This window comes from Biomphalaria glabrata, chromosome 13 (genome assembly GCF_947242115.1).
Source record: "Biomphalaria glabrata chromosome 13, xgBioGlab47.1, whole genome shotgun sequence".
Classification (NCBI taxonomy): Eukaryota; Metazoa; Mollusca; class Gastropoda; family Planorbidae; genus Biomphalaria; species Biomphalaria glabrata.
The window spans coordinates 22,612,018-22,636,083 of NC_074723.1; the positions used below are offsets into that span (position 1 = coordinate 22,612,018).

Here is a 24,066-nt window from a genome sequence, read left to right on the forward strand (position 1 = left end):
CTTTGATTTTGTTTATTTAAGTTGAGATTTTAATACTAAACCATCAATTGCCCCAGCACAACCAATGGGGTATTGAGTTTAAAACCCCTTACCAGGGGGTTTTGAGTTTAAAACCCCCTACCAGGGGGTTCGAGTTTAAAAACCCCTACTAGAAAACCCCCTTCTAGGGGTTTTGAGTTTTAAACCCCCTACTTGGGGTTTTTGCAGTTAACCCCCCCCCTCTTCTATAAAACAAAACAAAACAAAAATGCAAACGAAAATCCCCTAATTCCAAGAGCACAGTTAAGGGAGATTTTTATTTTAAAACCCCCTCCAAAATTTACGATAAACCCCCTCTTCAATATAAAAAAAAGTTAATTACACACTCAAAATGTTATGAGCGTAGCTAAATGGGTTTTGACTTTAGTTTTTAGTTTAAACCCCACTTCAGCGGGGTTTGAAGGTAAAAAAAATACCTCTTTAATAATAAAAACAAAGCAAATTATACACTCAAAATGTTTTGAGTGTAGTCAAAGGGGTTTTGAGTTTAAACTCCCCTTAAGTGGAGTTTGAAGCTAAAAAGTACCTCTTCAATATAAATAAAAGCAAATTACTCACACTAAAATCTATGAACGTAGCCAAAGGGGTTTTGAGTTTAAACCCCCCGCCAGGGGGTTTGAGGCTAAAAAATACATCTTCAGTGTAAGAAAAAAAGCAAATTACGCACTCAAAATGCTATGAGCGTTGCCAAAAGGGGTTTTGAGTTTAAACCCCTCTTCTACAGAGGGCGTTTGTTTAAAGTTTAAAACCCCTCCAGATGGTTTTGAATTTAAGATCCCCCTACAGAGCATTTTGAGGTGCAAAACCCCCAACAGATGATTTTGACGACAAAACTTCTCTTTTCGATATAAAATCTAAAGCAAACTACAGTCACTTAATTCCAAGAGCGTATTCAAGACTGGTTACACATTTTACCAGTGGCAGGGCTCCTTTAATAAACTGTAGTGAATAGTCATCTGCCGAAATTGAAAAACACTAAATGTGGCTCAACAAAGATGGCTAAGACAGATTTTAGTAGTCAGTTATAGAGATCGGGTTTAAATCAAGGAAATCCTATGCCGAACTGGGAGTCGACCCTTTAGTAAGATTGTGAGAGAGCGACGCATGAGGTTTGCGGGACATGTTCTCCGACAAAATGAGTTACGCATAAGAAGAGTTGCAATGATATCCTAGTACAACTTGACGCCACTCATTCATTGAGGTCCTCATGGCAGGTGGGAAGAGGCTTCAGACATTACCAGTGACAGATTTTTATGGAAACAGCTTGACGTCAAATGCTCCGAACGGCGCGGTAGGGTCTAAGTCAGTAAGAATAGCACATTAGGTTTTTGAAATAAAACTTTTTAATAGCAGGAAAATGCAGTGTAGATACCTCAGAATATGCATTTTGTTGGCTTTCAATACCAGAAATAGTGCTTGGCGGCGGGGCTTCGCCCCGCGCTAGCGCTCCCCAGACCCCATTGCTAGTAATGGCAGAGAATTTACAATTTTATGAAAACAGCTTGACGGCTAATGCGCCAAACGGCGCGGGAGGGTCTAAGTCAGTAAGAATAGCACATTAGGTTTTTGAAATAAAACTTTTTAACAGCAGAAAAATGCACTGTAGATACCTCAGAATATGCATTTTGTTGGCTTTCAATATCAGAAATAGTGCTTGGCGGCGGGGCTTCGCCCCACGCTGGGGGTGCTCCTAGCGCTCCCCCAGACCCCCTTGCTAGTATTGGCGGGGAATCTACAATTTTTCCACTAACTCATGGAAGAACCTATTCTAGGGCACAATAAACGTCTTCCGAAAGAATGAAGGGTCAGAATGCAATAATGATTATTTACACACACACACACACACATAAATACATATAAAAAAAAATTCGCTGGGGGGGGGGGGGGAGAAAAAAATCCCCCCCCAAAACCCCACACGAAAAAAAATCCTGGCTACGCCCATGCTATCTATATATAATTTTCTTCATGGCTCAAGAGTTTGGACGAGAAGAAGAAAAAGTAAAGGAAAGATCACTCTCTTATTTCTGCGGATAAAGTTATCCTACGAAAAAACAAGAGGGGGAGAATAAGTAGTATTCACCCGTCACTACGGATGGCTTCCTGGTCGTGCGGTTTGCGCGCTGGACTGTCGTTTGGATTTATCAAACCCTGCCCGCTCCCATATATATATGTATATATATATATATATATATATATATATATATATATATATATATATATATATATATATATATATATATATATATATATATATATATATATCATGGGCGTAGCCAGGATTTTTTTTCGGGGGGGATTTTTTTTTCTCCCCCCCCACCCCCCGCGATAAAAATATTTGTATGTATGTATGTGTGTACATAATCTTTATTACATTCTGACCCTTCATTCTTTCAGAACACGTTTATTGTGCCCGAGAATAGGTTCTTCCTGTAGTTAGTGGAAAAATTGTTGACTCCCAGCCATTGCTAGCAAGGGGGTCTGGGGGAGCGCTAGGAGCTCCCCCAGGTGCGGGGCGGAGCCCCGCCGCCAAAAGCACTATTTCTGGTATTGAATGCCAACAAAATGCATATTCTGAGGTATCTACAGTGCATTTTCCTGCTATTAAAAAGTCTTATTTCAAAAACCTAGTGTGCTATTCTTACTGACTTAGACCCTCCCGCGCCGTTCGGCGCATTTGCGGTCAAGCTGTTTCCACAAAAATCTGTCACTGGCAATGTCTGAATCCTCTTCCCACATGCTCTGAGGACCTCCATGAATATGTGTGGCGCCAAGTTGTACTAGAATGTCATCCCATTTGTTATTATGCGTAATTCATTTTGTCGGAGAACATGTCCGCAAACTTCATGCAACGCTCTGTCACAATCTTACTAAAGGGTCGACTTCCAGTTCGGCATAGGATTTCCTTGATTTAGACCCGATCTCTATAACTGACTCCTAAAATCTTTGTTGAGCCACATTTAGTCTTTTTCAATTTCGGCAAATGACTATTCATTGCACTTTATTAATGGAGCCCCGCCACTGGTAGAAATGTGTAACCTCTCGTAAATACGCTCTTGCACTTAGGTGACTGTAGTTTGCTTTAGATTTTATATCGAAAAGGGAAGTTTTATCGTCAAAATCATCTGTTGGGGGTTTTAAACTAAAAAATCTTTTTTTTTTTTTTTTTTTTAATTCAAAACCCCATCTAGCTACGATTATAGAATTTGGTAACTGTAGTATGCTTTAGAGTAATATTAAAGTTAGAGGTTTTCCACCTCAAAACGCACTGTAGGGGGATTTTAAATTCAAAACCATCTGGAGGAGAGGAGTTTAAACTCAAAACCCCCAATTGGCTTGGCTACGCTCAAATAATTTTAGTGTGTAATTTGCTTTTTTTTATATTGAAGAGGTATTTTTTTTAGCATCAAACCCTTCTGAATTCTGAAGGTGGATTTAAACTCAAAACCCTTTTGGCAACGCTCATAGCATTTTGAGTGCGAAATTTGCTTTTTTTTTTACATTGAAGATGTACTTTTAAGCTTCCAATCCCGCTGGCGGGGGGTTTAAACTCAAAAAGCCTTTGGCTACGCTCATAGATTTTAGATTTAGATTTTTTTTTTATTGAAGATGTATTTTTTAGCTTCAAACTCCACTGGGGGGGGGGAGTTTAAACTTAAAACTGAGTCAAAACCCATTTAGCTACGTTCATAACATTTTGACTGCATAATTTGCTTTTTTTTTCATATTGAAGAAGGGGTTTATCGTAAATTTTGGAGGGGGTTTTAAAATCAAAATCTTCGTTAACTGTACACTTTGGGGATAGTCGTTTGCATTTCCTTTTTGTTCTGTTTTATAGAAGAGGGGGATTTAACTGCAAAACCCCCTGTTAGAGGTTTTAAACTCAAAACCCCCCTGTTAGGGGGTTTTAAAATCAAAACCCCCTTGGCTGCGCTGGGGCAAGTGATGGTTTAGTATTAAAATCTCACCTAAAATAAACAAAATCAAAGCAAAAAAATCAGTCACTTAAGTTCGTCTCCCCCCCCCCTCCCTGGCTACGCCCATGATATATATATGAATGAATCAGTCATGTAATAAATGTGTAATAGATCTACGCTTACGTACAATAGGCCTAAATCTGTGCTATTTGAAATATTTTTACCAATTGTTTTTGTTTAGTGTTATCAATGCGCTATGACCTTATCAATTGTCTGGACCAGTTGGGGAAAAAAAGGGTTGGGGTGAAGAAGGGGATATTTGTATCAATGTTATCGTGTTCGCATTAAAAAAAATGTGTTCACTCAGGGCTTTTGCATATTCAAGGGGAGTAATTCAACTTATATCACCACATCTGTCAAGTACGATTCTTTTCCTTGTTGAAGATATCAAACAAAATAACTAATTACCAGTAATTAATTTACTAATGGTTATTTTGTTTCTTTATTGATTCTTGTGTTGTCAGGTATAAGAAATAATGTAAAATTTCAGCTTGATTGAAATTAGGTGTGCGAGAAATAACATGTACAAACTTTTTACAAGACAGTGTGAGTTGATATAAGCTGTCTAAGTCTATAACCACAGTATTTCATTCTTCGAAAACATGGCACGTTTCTAGTTATCAATATTATTATTAAGAAGTGGAATTTTATTAAAGCTTTCGAAAAAGTGAAGTGCCTCCACAAAATCCTGTCCATCCCTCCACTTACCTAAATCCGGTCCTGTACACAGGCGAATTCATTTTGATTCTGTCTTACATGCAACCATACAGTCGTACTGTAGATTGACTTTTATTATAGAGATCTAGACCATGTTAGTATGACAAGTTTCGGCTACAGGTTGATGTCGCACAGAACTGGCGCTAGTATTAAGTACTAGAATAGTGCAGAACAAAAGTGTACTCTGTACATTCTTCATTAGTTTTATCTTGGAACGTATGGAACGAGTAGACTTATTGCATTACTTTGTGAATCTGTTCCACTAATGGCTAAATTGCCACTGGACAAATCGTGGGAGCAATTGTTTTTTGTTTCACATGTTCCATCATAATTGAAGTAGATATTTGCTAACAAATAGTTTGGAAGTGAATTCTGAACAGATAAAGATAAAAGGATTAACAGTAGACATCCAGTTAAAAAAATACCTTCAAGGTTGCATGATAGTTCAAATAGTTCCATCACCTTAGATCCAAATTATTGGCTCTTGCCAGAACTGTCCTAACTTGGCCTGAGAGGAATGTAATCATACAAAATATTTGACATCTGTCTTATTGATGACTGCTCAACATTGTCAAGTTGGAAAGTTAAGTGCCATACAAAAAATGACCAAATTAGCAACATCTGCCTCTAAAATGTTAAAATCGACACATACGGTACCCATTGAAGAAAGTAAAGCAGACAAAATAATGGATCTTCTTTGATCAATAAAATAATAAATATTTTACAATGTAAATCATATAGGATTTGCCATGCACCATACAACCTAAGGTAAGCTCAAAATCTGATTATAAGTACAATCATTATTTCTGTGTGACAATGATGGGAATTGAAAATGAGGAACATCTCAATGGGGTCTAGGTAAATATGTTGAACATAAGTCAGGTCAAACAAACAGTTTGTAGATGCCAGTGTTTTCTGATAGACCTAATGCTTGAAGGGAAACAAACTGCACACTTGATGCATTGTCTTAAGATTCTCCCAAGCTCTTGCTTATAAGAAGAAATGAATCCACACATTTGATTATATTTAATTTTAAAAGAATGTTGTTTTTTTTTAAAAAAAGAGCAACACAAATCTATGTATTAAACTAGAGATTCACCTTTCAATCTTAACAAAGAAACAAAGTAAAGGAACACAAACTCTTATGGTATTAAATATTTATTTGTGACAAAGAAATGTTTGTATTCTAGGAGACAAGGGCATGTAACCCATGTGATCTGCTGGCCATCAGAAACAAAATATCTCCTCACTTGTAGACAGACACAAATAGCAATATTTGAACAAATAATAGTAAGTTTTTCTTGTTCACATATTCATATAGCTATAGAAACATTCACAGTTTAGTTAATGTATACACAATTTATAAATCATAACAAAACAGACTTGACCAAACCAAATGACTATGTTCAACATATTACAAACTGAAAGAACTCAGTCTACATAGGCTTAGACACACCACAAACAATTCTTTAAAATCAACTCTGAGATAAACAAGTATAAATTACAAAGCAGATCTGTTGTATTTAAATAAATTAAGGTATTAGTAGAAATCTCCTGTATTTGATGATAGTTAATATTTTTTGTTCTAAACTGCTAGCATATTTAGATTTTGACAAACCCAATCTACAAAAAACCCATGAGTTTAAAATAAAAGTAAATTAGTGAACGAGTTCTATGTATTAGTATACATTGGACTAATCCTAGACACAACTGTGACCAAACTAAACAAGAACAGTTTAGATATTGAGCATATTCTCCAACAAGGAATAAAGCTTTAACAATATCAACTCAAAAATATCAGTTGGATTCATAACAACCACAACAGAACCAAAGAAAGAAAAAACAAATGAAAGCTCAGATACCCAGTGACAGCTATAATGATAGTCTAAGGGTAGTTTTCTACCCTCTACTTAATAAAGTTAACTCTTCTTGGTCTTGTTTAGCCTCTGACTCCACCATTAATGAGCACTCTTCTGTGTGTTATAGTTCATCATCAGTTTCTTGATCTCACCAATGGCTTGGCCAGGATTCAAGCCCTGAAAAAGAATTGACGTTGATCAAGAGATTGATTTCCAGATATTTTATTTTTACTTATAGAAGTCATCTTGAAAAATTTTAACTACCTACTGACTTCTTACTTAATATGCTATGAAATTAGTGGAATACATTTAGATCAGCAGATTCTATACAAGAAGGTTAACAATGAAAATGAGGCTAAGATGAAAGGGGATAATCTGTGATGTTAAGCTATGCATCATAACTTATAAAGTGTTCCCAAAATTAATTAAACACAAAATTAAAAAAAAATAAATAAAAAAAAAAACATATATTAACAATGTAACAAACTGAATAAGTCTTGTGATTTAGAATGAGTTCTTAAACAGCTTAGTTGTACAGCAAGATGGTCCATACAAGTCCCTATCAGACATCGCATTACACACAAACCTATATTTACATCCCATTCCCAACAATAGCCTGTGATAAGATAATGAGCATGAATGGGGATTTCATAAAAGTAAGGATCTTTTGTAATCTAGTTGAAATTGTATGTAATTCTTAAGTCACCAATTTAAACTGACATTTTGTTTCTCTTGTATTAAAATTATTTATTGGTATGTGTATTTTAAAAAAGAGAAAGATTTTCAGAGGATCTTAATTAGCAACTTCACCTAAGAACATTTTAATATACATCACAATAATAATAATAATAAAAAGGTTTGTCTTCGAGTCCGAAGATTAACGAGGAATGCAGTATCTCCTGTGGCTGCACAGCCCTAGCTACAATACTGTGTGTAGGAAAGTCTTGCACAATAAGGATAATGATGAAATTAGATTTTCAATAGCACTTTTAGTTTGTGATATCTAGGCATGACAGGACAGACAGACAGCAAAAAAAAAAAAAAAAAAAAAGTTTTTGTCCCCTTATGGCAAAAACAAACTATTGGTACCTTGGGGCAGGTCTTGGTACAATTCATGATAGTGTGACATCTATACACAGAGTAGCCATCTTCCAGCTGGGACAGACGTTCCTCTGTGAAGTCATCACGAGAGTCAATCATCCACCTAGTTTAGAAAACATTATATGGAGAAAACTAATTCACACTACAGATAAATCAGTAAAAATTTCAAGTGTTTATGTTACATCTGTCAGCTTATTAGAACACATTTTAATAGCTTTGCTAAAAAAAACAACAACATAGTTGGTTATTAGTAATAAATGTACAGATCTAGACACTAAGTAAAGAAAGCTATACAGATTTGAAGCATACAAAATCAGCCTCTTCTTCATGATTTTAACATTTTATCATCACAAAGATATATTATAATCACAGATCACAAAAAGAAATATACAAAAAAACTCATTAGTTTCGTTGGCAATTAAATCATTGAACAATATGTAACTTACTGTTGTAAATTTCACATGTAATGTTAAAGAGATACTGGGGTATAAAAGTATATCTTTGTCTGCTATTGTACAAATGTTTGCTCTATCATGTACTGTTTTTTCGTAATGCACATTTGTCAAAACAAATTATCTCATTATAATAAAGATTATTATTATTATAAGGCTCAGCTTACTATTTGTTTTGCTTGTAAGGCAATGTCTTTATTTCAAAGGAGATTTCTTATTTTAGTAACTGAGTGCGTAGGGGTGAAAATAAGAATCAGTGTATGTCAAATAGTATTAAAATATACAACTGATCTATGAATCTTGCTTTCAACTACTAAACGTAAAAGGCTTTTTAAGTTATTCATAATGTACAACCAAATAGTGAACCTACACAAATTAAAAATAAATTAAAAGTGGATTTTGGTTGTCAGTTGAAAGTCAAAATGTTAATACTTAAAATATATTAAATTTAGAAATAAATTAAAAGAAAAACACTATCACCTGTAAGCTTGCATGAGGACAGCAGGACCAAGATATTTGTCAGAATTCCACCAGTAGCTTGGACAAGAAGTACTGCAGCATGCACATAAAATGCATTCATACAGACCATCCTATCAAAGATTTTTATATGATACTCATGAAGTCATAAGGAAATAATAAAAAAAACAACAACAACACAGACATATAGAGATGTAACACTTGAAACTACATATTTTTCAAATATGGTAAATAATTTTAACTAAAAGCACACAAAGTTTTAATTAACTGAAACCTAGTCAATTGATTAATAAACTTAATGTTTAATGTCAAGTATAAACGTACCAGTTTGGCTCTGTCCTCCACAGATTGTAGATATGACTGCTTACCAATATCAGCATCAGTCACATCCTTCTTCTTCAAGTAGGGCTCAATGGAGCGATATTGGGCGTAAAAATTGCTCATGTCCTTCAGGGAAAAGAAAAACAACTCTCACTTCCAAAGTTCTTTTCAAAATAACTAGAAACTTAAACAATTTCATAATTAACAAAGTAGCCTACCGGAACCAAATCTTTGACCACATACATGTGAGGAAGTGGATAAATTTTGACAGACTTGTTGGGGTTGTCATTAATTTTGCTGTAGAAGAAAATAAGAAACCTTTCAATCAACCAGTTCAACTTTAAAAGAATGTTGATGTTAAATAGCACTCAGAGATTAAAGTATTGATTACATGTATAGTATTGTATGAACCACATATAAATATTTTCAAAAAATGTTAATTACATCAGTGTTATGGCTTACACACACTGATCACTACTTTTAATTCCTAAATTTATGTCACTGACTCCAAATTAAGAAATATCTACTCCTAACTCACATAAAACATTAGTTCATTACCAAAGTGTTTTTCCACTCTACAACACCCTTCCCCCCCTAACCCATCACAGTGAAGCCTTAGATGTCTATTGCTAATAAAAGTTAGTGCAATTGTGCAAAATTTCTTTCTCACCCCCCCCCCTTTTTTGTCCGTTGAAGACAGATAGTTTAAAAGTAGTCTTAGTTAATAATTATTAACCAATCAATATGATGATTTTCTGTTGATATTGTTCAACCTACTTCAAAAATATTATCAACTAATTTACCCTGTAAAATCAAACAACATAACATTGTTAACTTACTAGATACAAGCTAAAGTGTTGGTGCCATCAATGTTCATGGAACATGACCCACAGATCCCTTCACGACATGACCTTCTAAAAGTAAGGGTAGCATCTTGTTCATTCTTGATTTTGATCAGGCCATCAAGCACCATAGGACCACAACTGACAATAATTTAGTGTTTAAAAATAAAACGAGAAGATATACAATTTTAAATCAAGATTAACTAATAACCATTTCACAACTAGAATTGCTGGGAGTGGCTGCTACTGAAAGACAACTAGAGTCACCAGCAATCGCAGATTTTGGGATGTTTCATTAATGCATGCACTGCTAGTTTTTAATTATTTATACCTTCACAAACTCTGACTAATTAACTATGACTAAGAGAGTGATAGTGAGGATATTTTTATTTGGTATCTGCTGCATGTTGGAATGGATTTTTATGATTCTTTAAAAATTTTTTTTTTTTGCTAGCCTAGAAAAGTGAAACATTTTTAGGCTAATGTGTAGGCTTTAATTGAATATGATTATAATGGGAATATGAATGTCTCAGCTGTAGAATAAGGAAATAATGGTCGGGTAAGTGATTTAGAGCCATTTGAGACCTATGGTAGTGAAAGTGAAGAATGCTACATCCATTATTGATTATATTAGATCTAGTCAAATTGGAAATTGGAATGCAACTAAATCTGACATAATATTTTAATGTTTTTGAGCTATGTAGCCATATTTATGACTGGAAACACAATGTTAATCTCAAGGTCTATTTTTCTCTATTAAAAAAAAAAAAGAAATGTATTAGTTTAATTAGTTGTTTTTTTTTAAATTATTGATATGGAGTTATATCCCTTCACTTAGGGATTAGGGAGATAGTTTCTTCAACTACTTAGTGGCTGAATGGTTAATAGCAAGCCTAAAAACCATCTTGACTTAATGTAAATCATGTTCTTTTTTTTTGTGTTCTATAATTTGACTGTCAAAAATAACATAACAACACATAAAAATATGTTCTTATGTTACTAAGAAGTACTAGTGAAGAAAGACTATAGCTATAAGACTGAAAACTCAAATATTTTCAATTTCACATGGTTATGAGGAGACTTCCTAACAATATTTTCTCTGGTATAAATGTGCAGATACTTGGAAACACATTAATGAAATCAGGCAAAAGGTAACCATGCTGTTGGTCTAAGAGATTGAGGAAGTAAAGTTTTATAAGGAGATCAAACTTACTGTACAGAAATAAAGAAAATATCAGGAAATAATAAAATAGTGGCCTTACTAATAATACAAAAAAAACTTACTCATTAAGATCCACAGTGTAAGTCTGGAGTTTGGGTTTGTCACCAGGTTTGTCTGGGTTCTGAAAATGTGAAAAGCCTATGTCTAATGTAATTCTGCAATTGATATCTAAATATTCTGCAAATAATTTTCAAAGTATTAAAACCATCTCCCTTCAAGCTACACTCAAACATTTTATTATCTATGTTACATCTACTTTATTGAGAACTATCTTGACATTCATACCCATCTGTAGATTTCAAATTTTTTCAGATTAGGCTTGGACTTAGCAGCAGGTGCTGATGCTGTTTGAGCAGACCTTGTCTGAAATGTATTTTAAAGAACATATTTGAAATATCAAGTGAAACTAAGTGGTTTACACTACTGGAATACCGGTATATCTATATACACTAAAGGCAACCCTTTTTAAAGTATACACTCATTACAAAAACAAAAATGTACCTATTTATCTTTTTTAAACATAGATTTATAATTTTAGTTTAGATCTATTAAAAATTAAATCATATGACTGATCCAAACTAATTGATATGATTACACTTAATATTTAAGCTTTGTTTTTTTTTAAAAGTATTTTTAAAAAAATGTTTTTCTTGTTAAATATTATTAAATATATATATATGTTAACCTTGTTAAGAGCAAATATTTACTTAAGACAATTTTTTAGACTTTGTTCAAGCCCTTATATTTTTTACTTGAAGACGGAAGACAAGGCTGTATGCTTCCCCCAACAATCTTCCTAATTGACTGGATAATGAGAAGGTCACAAGCTGGCAACACAGGCATTCAATGGAATTTTATAATATAAAACAGTTTGAGAATCTGGATTTCACAGATGGTATCTGCCTCCTAATACATTAACTACAACATGCTTAGAAAGACAAAATTAAACATGCTTGCATTAGAAGCAGCAAAGGTAAATTCAACAAAAAGAAAACAGAGGTGATGAGGATAAATAATACCCAAGAAAAACCACTACAGCTCCAAGGAGAAGACCAAGCAGAAACTGACAACTTTGCTTACCTTGCAAGCATCATAAACAAAGAAGGGGGAGCCGATGAAGATATCAAGAATCAGATTAACAAGGCTAAGCATGCTTTTAGCACCTCAGTAGACCAAGAAGTAAAGATGGTAGGATGGACATGGATTAAAATGAGGGGAAAAGCTTAGAACAGATTCATAAAAAAAAATTGGTCCTTAGTGCTGCCTTTATTATGTAATGTTTTATATGTGTTATGCATTATTGATTGTTTCAGCACTTATTTTTCACATTTGTATAAAATTTAGTTTAATTTTTTGGCACATTGGAATAATTTAGGCCATGTCAAGCCCATAATCTCTCAAGGATTACTTCCCCTATATAGTGTAGGTCAAGTGCTAAGAGTTACACAACTGAGGTATAAAAAAAGGGTTCACTCAAATAGTACAAATTTTAATAATCCAATAAAAATCTGTTGTAAATATGTGTATATTATATTTATAAATACTTTGCCAGATCACAACTCAATCTAGATGCTTTAATTAGTAGTACTAGATCTATTATTCTATGCCTATGGGGCTTAGTTCTAGCTATGTTATCATTATGATTATGACTTTATCATTGATTTTATTTGTGGGACAGTATGATTGAGTATGATATGATTATCAGAAATATCATGATGAGTATGTCAGTATGTCCTCATAGTATTTTTCAATATTGATAATTGAATCTATCTCTTTCTCTCTATAATTTTTTAAAGTATTTTCCATGTTCTGATGCCGCGATGGAATTATTCATTTTGCTCTTTGGGTTTCACTACCCTGTTATGATTAAACTTCAATAACATTTTTGTATGTAACAGGAAATGTCGTATAAGCGATAATAAGGTATATAATTATAAAAGAATGCATGATCTTTTTATATAACACAAATTAAAGTTTCTAAAACCAAAATGAAAATTAATTTAATTTAACAGGGTCAATCATGGTATGTCATCATTCACGAAAGAGTTGATAAATTGGTATTAGACTTCAGTTCATTATTCTAATGATCATGTCCTATGATCTAGAAATCTAGGGTTTTTTTAGATCTACACTCCCAATATATAGTAGTTTATTTATTTCGGACATTACATGAATTCAGACATTCGCTGTTTTTGTGGTCATTAAATAGTTATTTTAATATTTATTATAAAACTAGCGCGCTGTATAATGTGCTTGTCCATTTTCCAATTATTCTGACCCAATATCCTTTTATTTAGCTGTCTTTTTATGTAAGAAAAACGAATTTCAAATTTGTTAGTCAGGTTGTTGTTTTTTTCCTATGTTACCCGGATGACTTTACCTCTTCCTAGAGTTAAGACTATATTTTTTTATTGGCTAAGTCTATACTAATGAGCCCAGCAATATTTATTCTGTTTTTGGAGCTGATTTATTTGATTCATAAACAAGTTTTCTAATTACATACACACACAAAAAATTAATAGGGTGTCCGAATTAAATTACGATTTTCTTACCAAAATTTATTTCGGACAGCCAGTTTTGGACATCAATAAAAATGATCTTATATTATATTTGTTCGTTTGTTGTTTTTTTTTAATGGAGAATAAATGGGCAAATGTTTGGAGTGAGCTTGGTACATTGAATGAAGTTAAATGCTTAGATCTAGACCTACTCGATAGATCTAGATTTACATAGAGAGAATATAGAGGATTCAGTTAGGCAAGAATGAAGAATGGCTTCTATCCTAACCTGTACTATACTACAAAAGATCATCTGTATTAGACATTTATTAAATTAATAAACAAAAAAACACAAACATTCAACACACATCTAATCGTGCAAACCTCAAACATTCAACACACATCTAATCGTGCAAACTTCAAACATAAAATAAGTCTAAAAGTCGGTGCAGAAATCACTATCCCGTTGACCTAATTTTGGTAGAATAAGTGTGTTCATATTTTTATTTTTTGTGTTCGTATTTATGCATAGTTTGAAAACATCGTAATGATTTCATGTGAGGGGCTATGCCTGGGGATCTTAAAATTTAAATAATGTTAATATAGAATTAAAATCTGAGTTTAATAATGCCTAAATATAGAGACTGTCCGAAATAAATTATGGTGCCCGGAATCAAATAATGTGGGTCAAATTTGTCCGAATTAAAAACACACGGTCTCTTTGACCTTAAATATAATAACAAATATAGGTTAGGGGAACAAATGTAAGTAGTCATCCTTATTCTCCTTTAACTAAAGAAGATTTTGATTCGTCATTTTCTTTTCTATGTCAAACCATTGTAAAATAATGCGCTGTCAAAGTCAAACTTTCAAATTTGGGCCTATAGGTGTCCGAATGGCATAAACTACTCTAGAATCTATTACCTAACACAGACAACAGTACGTTTACGTTAACATCAATGTCAAGGACAACAATATAAACTACACTGAAGGTGACACTCATAAATGTAATTCGATTTAAAATTAAGGTCTAGAAATTGTTATAATATTATAATTATAAATAGGTATTTCACGAACTCTTAAATAGCATTGATAATTTACCTGAATAAGCTGAATGAGGGCTTTAGTGCCAGGCGAAAATTTCATAAGAGATTTACAAGTAGCCATATTTTTAGTTTCCGTGAAAGGGTCAAGTGACCAGATTTTTTTGTTTTGTGAAAAGCAAGGTACAGTATATTTTGTATAAATGAATAATTATGGCTTGATCTAGCAAATATTATTATAGTATACTTCCATGTTAACGTCATATGCACTTTAAAAACCATCCTATCCAATACAAAAGAAATTGAGATGAGATTAAAAAAGCAATTAAACCAATTGCTATAATCAGAGAAGTATTGATCTGTTGATCGACAAATAAGATGTTATTGGCTTGAAAAAATCAAAATTCTGGACATATGAAAAAATGGCGGCGTAAACAAAACAAATGTTACAACTACAGATCGTTGTAAAAAAACAACGTATTCAATAAGCTTTATCTTGATCTAAGTAATATACAATATCTGTTAAATTTGAGCTTTCAGTAAATAGAATCTATAAACTTCAGTAGAATCAGTATTGTCTGACGACAGAAGACCCGAGAAGATGTCATCTAATCATAAGTTCTTGTCATTGTCACACAAGTCACAAGTCGACAGTGTGTGACTGGCAACACTGAACAAGTTGCAACTCGCCAATTTAAAATTTTGATTTTTTTATTATTAATTTTAAATCTTAGATCTATATAATAGATAGATTATCATAGATCTATGATTCTATTCTAGGTATTAATATGTAGGCTTTGTATCGAAGTATCTAGTCTAGAAAAGTAGAATAGATAGATGATAATGATAGAATTGATAGGATTCAGATAGAATCATAGATCTATTCTAAATTAGATTCTAATCTCTAGTCTAAATTAATATTTCTATAAAAGTATAAATAATAAATGTATAATTATAATATTTTTAATGGTGTATATTATCTATAAATATATAAATACTGATCAATTACATCAGTATGATATCTCTAGACTAGACACTCTCTGGTTTACCTAGATTGGCTAGATCTACATCTAAAAATCTAACTAAGATTGGCTAAATTTCATATATGTAATTTTTTTATTCATTGAGTAAAAAAAGTATAGTTTCCCTTTCAGACCATGCGATCTATGGGGCAGATGATGTTAAGGTTATTTATTTATATGGCCAACAATTAATGAGCAGTGTGTCATGTGGCCAGCACAATGAGTGAATGACCAACTGCCTTTTTTACTTTCCCCAACTAAAGTCAGGTACTTGTTCATCATCAAACTCCATTTGAGTGAGGGCTTGAGAGGCTCAAATCCTCTGTTGCAAAAGCCCTGGACAGAAACCCTGCTGTCTTATGTAGTGTATACATGTCACCATACAGGTCGAGATTTTTTGTTTTCCCAGATCTGTTGAGACAGAGATCAGTAAGTCTGGGGCAGTCAAAAAGAATATGAGACTAGTTTCCTCTTCTTCCCCGCAGCCGAGGCACCGTGAATCAAAATTTTGCCATAGCTGTGAGAAGTATGAGCCAACAGGACAGTGACCTGTCCTGCACTGTGCTATAATAGCTTGCTCAGGCCTGGACAGCCTCCACCACAGGGAAAAGTGGTCAGACTACACTGGCTTTTTAGGATTTGTCCAGTACTCACACCACTTTCCATTTCTTTTTTTTGAATTATAACCAGAGCATGATGAAGACTCGCAGCCTGTTTGGTGGGTGGTGTTGCCCTCCTTGGTGGGTTAAGTAGTCTGCAATAGTGTTGCCAGTCACACCTATGTGACTCGGTACCCACTGCATAATTACAGGGGTGCCATAGTGTTGCTATATATATATATCATGTATGTATATAATGTATATATTTATATTCATTTGTTTAAGTGTTTGTTCAAAACCAATCATTTTACATTATCATAAAGTAACATTAGTATTTGAGTGTATTTTTAGCTATTCTATACACACTGTTGTCCTCAAATGTGAACTTAAGTGTTGTGTTCTGTATTCACAAAGAATTTATATTTCTTACTAGTCAAACGGCGGCGTAGCATACTCCGCTATTTTGCAGGGCCAGCCTTATGTGAATGCAGTGGGCCCCGCACTTTCATAGGACCCGCACTAATTCTAGGTTATACATTATTAAATTAAACCAATGTATAACTTATAACAGATTTTCCGTTTCCGTTCCGTTTACCAGGAGCTCCTGAAAATCTCCTGAAATTGCAAAATATACGAAAAAGTCCTGGAAATATCCAGAAATTGTTAAAATCTTTAGATAACTCAATACGAATCTCCTGAAATATATAGATCTAGAAAAAAATTGTCATTATGGGGTGTCATTCAATAAGGAAAATGCCAATCCTAGGCGTGATAAAAAACAGCATTATCCCGTAATTTTGGAATCTGGTGAAAGAAGCGCCTCATATAAATGAAGAATTACTTTAGTTCAACAATACTAGTAGATAGATTGAAACATTTGGTAATTCTTGCTATTGAGAGTGATCTATGTAGGAAATAGAATTTTTATGATATACTGTATGACTTCGCTACACGCAAGGCTCGTAAAGTTCGTGGGATAACTCTATCCGCAGAAATAAAAGAGTGATCTTTCCTTTACTTCTTCTTCTCGTCCAAACTCTTGAGCGAAGAAGAGAATTATAGATATAGATAGTCGACCGGCGACGTGGCATACGCCGCTATTTTGCAGGGTCCCGCCTTAGGCCACTGATACCTATGCGACCGTAGTGGGGCCCGCACTTTCATAGGACCCGCTCTAATTCAAGGTGTATAAATTATTAAATTAAACCATTTTTATAACAAAACAGATTTCCCGCGCCCTCCTGTTGATTTACCAGGAACTCCTGGAAATCTTCCGAAATCGCAAAATATACGAAAAAGTCCTTACAATATACAGAAATATATACACAAAAATAGTCATTTTGGGGTGTCATTCAATATGGAAATCGCCAATCTTATGTGCGGCATTATGCATAGCAGTAATTTTGGAATCTGGTGAAAGAAGCTTCTGGCGCCTCAAACTAATGAAGAATTACTTGAGGTCAACATTTCTCAAAGATAGATTGAAACATTCGGTAATTCTTGCTATTGAGCGTGATCTATGTAGGAAACAGAATTAATATGATATACTGTATGACTTTGCTACACGCAAGGCTCGTAAAGTAATTCTGTACTATATATAGTAGATTACTTAGATTAGTTCCTAGTCCAAACCTCAAGGCTGTAAGAAAGAACTGTTGTCATCTTACAACTAACTACAAACTATGAAATGAGTGATAGTTAGAAATTAATGGCAAGTTTTATTTTGTTTTCTGAACTTATGATTTAAAATTTTTTCCTAACAACATTCATGTTTAACTAGTCTTTGAAAATTTTTTTCTGTCTCACAGGATTGCAAACAACTATGCCTCCACCTACTACTACTGCAGTTGTTTCTGAGTATGAGAATTTTGTTTCCCATAACTCAGAAGGTAGAAAATATAATGTAGCCACTGAATCTGGAGATAACTTGGACACTTTATTTTATTCAAAATTTCTTGAACAAAAAATTTCTAATTGTCCTAAAGGAAATACTTCACTACAGAATATTTCAAATATGCCTTCAAAGTCCCAACCAGAGACAACACATTTTATTGATGAAAAAAGCCCTATAAAATCTAAGAATAAAATTCCTATACCATATGCTTGGAGTCCAAGTCTTTCAAAATTATTGCATCCTTCCATTAGTATCACCCCTGAAAAAACTCCAAAATGCAATTCTGATTCAAACATTTTGTATAGTGGAACTAGTATTGAGTCTCAGGTTGTAAATAAGATTCCACAGCCAGCAGCTTGGAGCCCAGGCATGATTGTTCACCCTGACCCATCTTTATTTATAACTCCCGAGAAATCATCAGCTAAGAGTGATGGTGGTGACTCCCCTGAATATGATTACAGTAATTCTGTCTTAATATTAAAAACTATAGATCAGAAAGAAAATATAAAGGGAAACTATAAAGTTTTAAAAACTAAAGAGAAGCAGTGTGTTAGATTTGACCTTCCATCTGCATCTTCAGGGGAGGAAACATTAGATGAATTCACTACTCCAGAATCGCCAATCACTTTAAAAGGTTCCAGTGTCAATGGCAACAGCTCAAGCCCAGTTTGGAAACCCTTTAGTTTACAAAGAAGCTATAATCCTAATGACTATTCTGATGACTCTATCCTGGATGATTCTGCAATCAGCACGCCTGTGACTAGCTGTAGAAATTCTTCAACTCCTTATAATGTTGCAGACTCTTTAGAAAGAAATGGTAAACAAAAAGAAGTAACTGTAAACGTACAACAGTCATCAGGAATAGTCACTTCTGATAAGTTAGTCACAGATGAGTCAGTCAAAACAACCAGCTTGTCTGAATTTTCAAAAGTCTCTTCAGATAAAAACATTCTTAATTTATCAAAAAGTCACATGTTACTTTCTAGATCTCCAAGCAAAACAAAGGAAGCAGATAAATTGAAACAACTCAAGGATGAGGGGAAATTCCTTAGATCTTGCTCTGAGCCCATATTGACTCCATCTTTAAGTGTTGTGAGAGAGGGGAGAGAGAAAGCTGCCACAACAAAGTATTCGTTCCCCTTTGAATCAGGAGTGGTGAAGGATAAGAGCGAGTATGAGCATATATTTGCTAGACCTGAATTCAATTCAACTCTGAAAATCCGTGGGGAGCTGGACCTTATCTCTCACCAGGAAGTGGATGCAGTTAAAACTCTAGAAACAGTTCTAGCCAAATCAGAAACCAAGAGAACTGAGCTCAATGAAAAGGTATCTATAGTTGAAATTAAATTAGAACTTTATTAGGTCTTCATACACTTGTATTCGTATTTGGTTATGGTGATTCATTTTTTTTTATTGAACATAATGATAGAATAACACTGCTAGGAAAGGAGTCACCAGCATTTTACTGTTATTAATAAAACATTTAGGCTACTGGCTTTTTAACTAGCTAAGAAATTGTAGTTTGTCAGGTACCTGAGGGATTCTTTCTTGCAATCATAAAAATGGTTCAGATAGTGGGTCATAATTTTAAAAGTAGGCTTTGTACAGTACCAAATTACTTAATCACAATCTTTTTTGTCATTTCTCAAGTATTTTTTTTTTAATGTATTTTATGAAAGAAATTAATATATTACATCAATTGTATTTCTCTCTATGCCTCCATTAAGGAAACAATTTTGATTGATTGCTTTTGAAATAAAATGTACCAGATGTAAAACAAGATAGTATATTGATATTATATATTTATACATAAATATTTGTGATTAAATTTTGGTATAACACTTGGAATGCATAAATACATATTTATAAGATAAAAACTTTAAATATTCTTAATTTTGTTATTGTTTTTGTTTTTTTCAACAGGCAGCAGCCTGTACCAATCGTCGATCAAATCAATTCAGAGATCTGGTGGACATTGATCCTTGTATGGAGACTCTTTGTGACAGGGTTGTCAGAATGAGGACTAACAAGATACAAAATAAAACAAAAACATCTAAAGTGATCAAAGTAAGATATCTACTTATGGATCAGTTTAAACAAAAAAAATTGTATAGATTTATTTTGAAACATAAACGTCATTAAGTCTAAGTCTAAACTGCCTTTCTGAATCAAATAAAAGCCTAATTTGTTTGTATAGTAAAAATCTCTGAAAGGTTTGAAACAGAAAAGTTATATTAATAAAGTCTAATAAATTAAATATATAATAATGAAGGTTATTAAAACTGAATTTGTTATAGAAAACAGATGACAATGCACCTGACCTGATGGAATTCTTCTCATATGATCTTCAGAAAGAAACACCAGATCTCAGTATGCCTGGATTAGCTTATACCTCTCCGCAACTAGCCATAGCTCCACAAGAGATTGCTTTTGATCTGTATCGGCACAATCGCATGTGGCTAGGTATTAAGGATTTCTAGACTGCCAATTCCAAATGTGACCTACTGTCATAAGATAATGTTTTAATATTTGTGCCATTTGAATGAGAGAGTGATTTATCGTGTTGAAGAACGCCATAGAGAAACACTAAAATATTTGTAAAAATATAAATATTTATTATCACTTGTGGAGTTCACCCAACTCCCAATGGACACAGGATATTTGGAGGTCAAGTGGTTGGTCTTTCTACTGACCATAAAACACTTTTCTTATTTATTGGCTGTACTCTTCACCCTCTAAGTTATTTAATTTTAAAAAGTTTGTACTTCAGTAAATAAAAAGTTGGTAGTTGCTGTTATAATACAAAAAAACAACAACATTAAGATTGTTATTGTTCTTTATTAATAATTAAATTTTCAAATTTCACATATTTAGATGTTAAACAATAAAATCATCATAAATATAATTCTGCCTAAGACATATTTGTTTTATTGTATTGCTTTAAGCAAAAAAAAACAACAACTAAAACTTGTAATCATCTTAGGCCATTTTCATATTCATATTATAAACTGTGTACTGCATTATATGATTGTATTGACTAGTTACCTGTTCCTTGATGTCATGATTTGATGCTTTACTTTTTATTAAGCATATATTATTTTGACAATGTAATTTTACTACTGAAAAAAAATTGCTTTGAAAATATTTTATTTTATTTTGTGTGTGTAAAATTGAAAATGATAGACGAGTTTTCTGTGATAGATATTTTAGTAATGAAATGAAGAACTCATTAGATATAAATGAAGAACTTATGAGATATAATGAATGTAGGAATAGTTTGAAAGTCAATACTTTCAGTATTTCTTGCATAGAGTATTTCTATTGTTAGCATACATGTTCTGTCTCAATAACATCTGTTCCTCCTAGAAGAGACAATCTATGCGATTTTTGCCCAACACAGTTTTTCAACCGAAAAGCAATTAAAATATCATAGCTTTCTTTGTGATTCCTAGCATAGTACCACTCTGCATTGCAACCCTGGGTGGGCTTTTTCTTTTTTTTTGGGGGGTGGGGGTGTAATTTAAAAGAAAAGATCACAAGGCAAAGTCCATCCTGTTGACCTATGGTGTTATGTGGCTGTCACAATAACTGCTTCAACTTTTTTGTAGAAATGTTAAGTACTCAGAGACATTGCCCCCCCCCCCCCTTTTTTTTTTTGATTTGTTGCTGGCGAGTTTCCATTGATCCTGAAGTTAATGGGGTTGATGAATTTCTAGTGGCCTACTCATTCAACAGTTGGTGAATTTCTAGTGGCCTACTCATTCAACAGTTGGTGAATTTCTAGGGGCCTACTCATTCAACAGTTGGTGAATTTCTAGTGGCCTACTCTTTCAACAGTTGGTGAATTTCTAGTGGCCTACTCATTCAACAGTTGGTGAATTTCTAGTGGCCTACTCATTCAACAGTTGGTGAATTTCTAGTGGCCTACTCATTCAACAGTTGGTGAATTTCTAGTGGCCTACTCATTCAACAGTTGGTGAATTTCTAGTGGCCTATTCATTCAACAGTTGGTGAATTTCTAGTGGCCTACTCATTCAACAGTTATGGTCAATTACTTTAAAGCTTCTCAGCCTAACCAGCCCGGTCTCTGAGTTTATTAGATAATTCAACTTGAAATGGGCACAATCTTTGATTCCACGTTTCCCCAGTTCACTAATAGAATGTATGGCCCATTTGAAATTCAATGCGAGATGTCATATGAGTGATATGTATCGGACATTATTCTTGTTACACTCTAGTTCCTCCTCCATAACGGCAGCTGATAACTGCAAGCAGTGTTTTAACTTGAAGTCAACTATCTCTTTATAATAAAACATCGGGGAAGGGGGGGGGGGAGAAGTGTCCTTTTTTTAAACTAATAGTTAGTGCTACTAAACGAATGTGTCCTATCATGAAATACTTGTATTATAACTATAAACGTCTCCACGAGGATGCCACCATGGGGTCAGAAAAACTGTTTCCCTAGACCGAGATTCCTCAAGCTACTATTCATGGGCTGATCCTACCCGCGATTATCAACCAAATCTGCCAAAACCCTTCAGCAAAGAATATACATAATTAAAAAAAAAAATAATGTATTTTCTAGCTCTCGCTCTATTTGTTTGTGTTTCAACAAGCAAGGCTTGATAGTTCATCACGATGGTAAATATCCTGCAAGAAGGAGAAATAGTGTTACGATCTCTCTTCCTAATCTGTAAACACTGCTAAACACAACACAGCACATCTAACACATCAAGAACTTGACAACAAGGCTCCAAATAATCTGGTGCTTTAATAATGGTAAATTAAAACAGCCAATAAGACACTATTGGCAATACATCAACAACTAAAATGTTACTCTGTACATCACGGTACTAAACTAATAAACTCTACTTTCTCTATCTCTTCTTGGACTCGTACAATCACTTCAGGGCTCCACCAGGACCGACTTCATGGCAGACTAATAGTCCCGGTCTACTCGCTGTCCTGTCTTGAACTGCACTACCTTACCCTCTGTGTCTCTGGTACACGCAGGCTTATGATCAGATTACCATAACAGTGGTCATTTGCGTTCAAAGTTCATGCCAGTACTGTCCCCTGCCCTTTGATATAGCACGCTATACTGTATTGCTGGCCTGTCACAAATGTCAGTTGATCACACACAGTTAACCCTTTTGCGTCGCGAATAGGGTTATAACAATATTATTTACTGGTTAATTAAAAAAATCATAACAATAGTATAGCATTACATTTTTTTACAGGCAGACTCGAAAAGAAAACAAATAATAAATAATATAGGCTTAGATACAGAGCTGGAACGGAGAAACGGGGATATATACATCGATATGGCTGACATATGAATAGGATAGAAACCTTTAGTGAACATGACTGAGCTGTTAGGACCTACTCGGAAAGCAACTATCCAACATCAATCAAAGAACATCTGAAAATGATCAATCAGTGACAAGAATTAACCTACAGTTGGTTTTCTACTTTCAATGCCCCTGGGAGATATCAGTGACGTGTAAAAACTTGTTGGCTATTAGTGCAAGTGTTAAATCAAAAATATATTTCCTGTGAGGCATGTAGGCCTACGTCCTGGAGCCGACTGTGTTGTTGTTTATTTCCTGATCTTACATTAAACTTCTGCTTGCGACGCTTCTCAAAAAAAAAAAATGTTAAAGATAGTTTTTGTGGAAACACAAATCAATAAAACGGCCCCGAGCAGATTTAGTGGCAGGTTTCAATATTTGCTGCAGGAATAAGCATATTAGAGGCTATGAAGTGCACACTATCTACAACTAGGCTACAACCCTATCATACCTCCGTCCTCACCAAATAAATGTTGGCTCTATTATTATATATATATCATGGGCGTAGCCAGGATTTTTTTCGGGGTTATTTCTAGTATTGAAAGCCAACTAAATGCATATTCTGAAGTATTTACAGTGCATTTTCCTGCTATTAAAAAGTTAAAAAAACCTAATGTGCTATTCTTACTGACTTCGTCCTCCCGCGCCGTTCGGC

General features: G+C 33.9%; 2 protein-coding genes across 5 annotated transcripts; one reads left to right on the plus strand and one right to left on the minus strand.

Annotated features, from left to right (window-relative positions):
* Nucleotides 1-5,872: 5,872 nt before the first annotated feature.
* On the minus strand, nucleotides 5,873-14,753 carry LOC106076770 (succinate dehydrogenase [ubiquinone] iron-sulfur subunit, mitochondrial-like). The gene is made up of 9 exons (XM_056007881.1): nucleotides 14,604-14,753; nucleotides 11,290-11,367; nucleotides 11,067-11,125; nucleotides 9,780-9,923; nucleotides 9,159-9,237; nucleotides 8,944-9,066; nucleotides 8,623-8,732; nucleotides 7,679-7,793; nucleotides 5,873-6,766 (listed from the first exon to the last, which is right to left on the minus strand). The coding sequence occupies exons 1-9, from the start codon at nucleotides 14,667-14,669 to the stop codon at nucleotides 6,689-6,691; spliced, it is 852 nt and encodes a 283-aa protein (XP_055863856.1). The 5' UTR covers nucleotides 14,670-14,753; the 3' UTR covers nucleotides 5,873-6,688.
* A 166-nt stretch (nucleotides 14,754-14,919) lies between these two features.
* LOC106076771 (uncharacterized) lies at nucleotides 14,920-22,325 on the plus strand. 4 transcript variants are annotated; one of them, XM_056007880.1, is made up of 5 exons: nucleotides 14,957-15,050; nucleotides 16,258-16,411; nucleotides 17,975-19,386; nucleotides 19,984-20,127; nucleotides 20,358-22,325. In XM_056007880.1, the coding sequence occupies exons 3-5, from the start codon at nucleotides 17,989-17,991 to the stop codon at nucleotides 20,538-20,540; spliced, it is 1,725 nt and encodes a 574-aa protein (XP_055863855.1). In that variant the 5' UTR covers nucleotides 14,957-15,050; nucleotides 16,258-16,411; nucleotides 17,975-17,988; the 3' UTR covers nucleotides 20,541-22,325. The 4 variants fall into 4 exon arrangements, with proteins under 4 accessions (XP_055863853.1, XP_055863855.1, XP_055863852.1 ...); XM_056007878.1 differs by lacking the exon at nucleotides 16,258-16,411 and having other exon boundaries at nucleotides 14,920-15,050; XM_056007877.1 differs by lacking the exon at nucleotides 16,258-16,411 and having other exon boundaries at nucleotides 14,974-15,022.
* The last annotated feature ends 1,741 nt before the right edge of the window (nucleotides 22,326-24,066 follow it).

Bases quoted from the DNA above. Each gene is read 5' to 3' on its own strand.
- LOC106076770 (XM_056007881.1), bottom strand. From the start codon at position 14,669: ATGGCTACTTGTAAATCTCTTATGAAATTTTCGCCTGGCACTAAAGCC. The intron at 11,368-14,603 runs GTAAATTATCAA...AATACATTTCAG, and splicing joins CCCTCATTCAGCTTATTCAG to ACAAGGTCTGCTCAAACAGC. The intron at 9,924-11,066 runs GTAAGTTTTTTT...AATTATTGTCAG, and splicing joins TACACTGTGGATCTTAATGA to TTGTGGTCCTATGGTGCTTG.
- LOC106076771 (XM_056007877.1), top strand. From the start codon at position 14,989: ATGTTACAACTACAGATCGTTGTAAAAAAACAAC. The intron at 15,023-17,974 runs GTATTCAATAAG...TCTGTCTCACAG, and splicing joins GATCGTTGTAAAAAAACAAC to GATTGCAAACAACTATGCCT. The intron at 19,387-19,983 runs GTATCTATAGTT...TTTTTTCAACAG, and splicing joins GAACTGAGCTCAATGAAAAG to GCAGCAGCCTGTACCAATCG.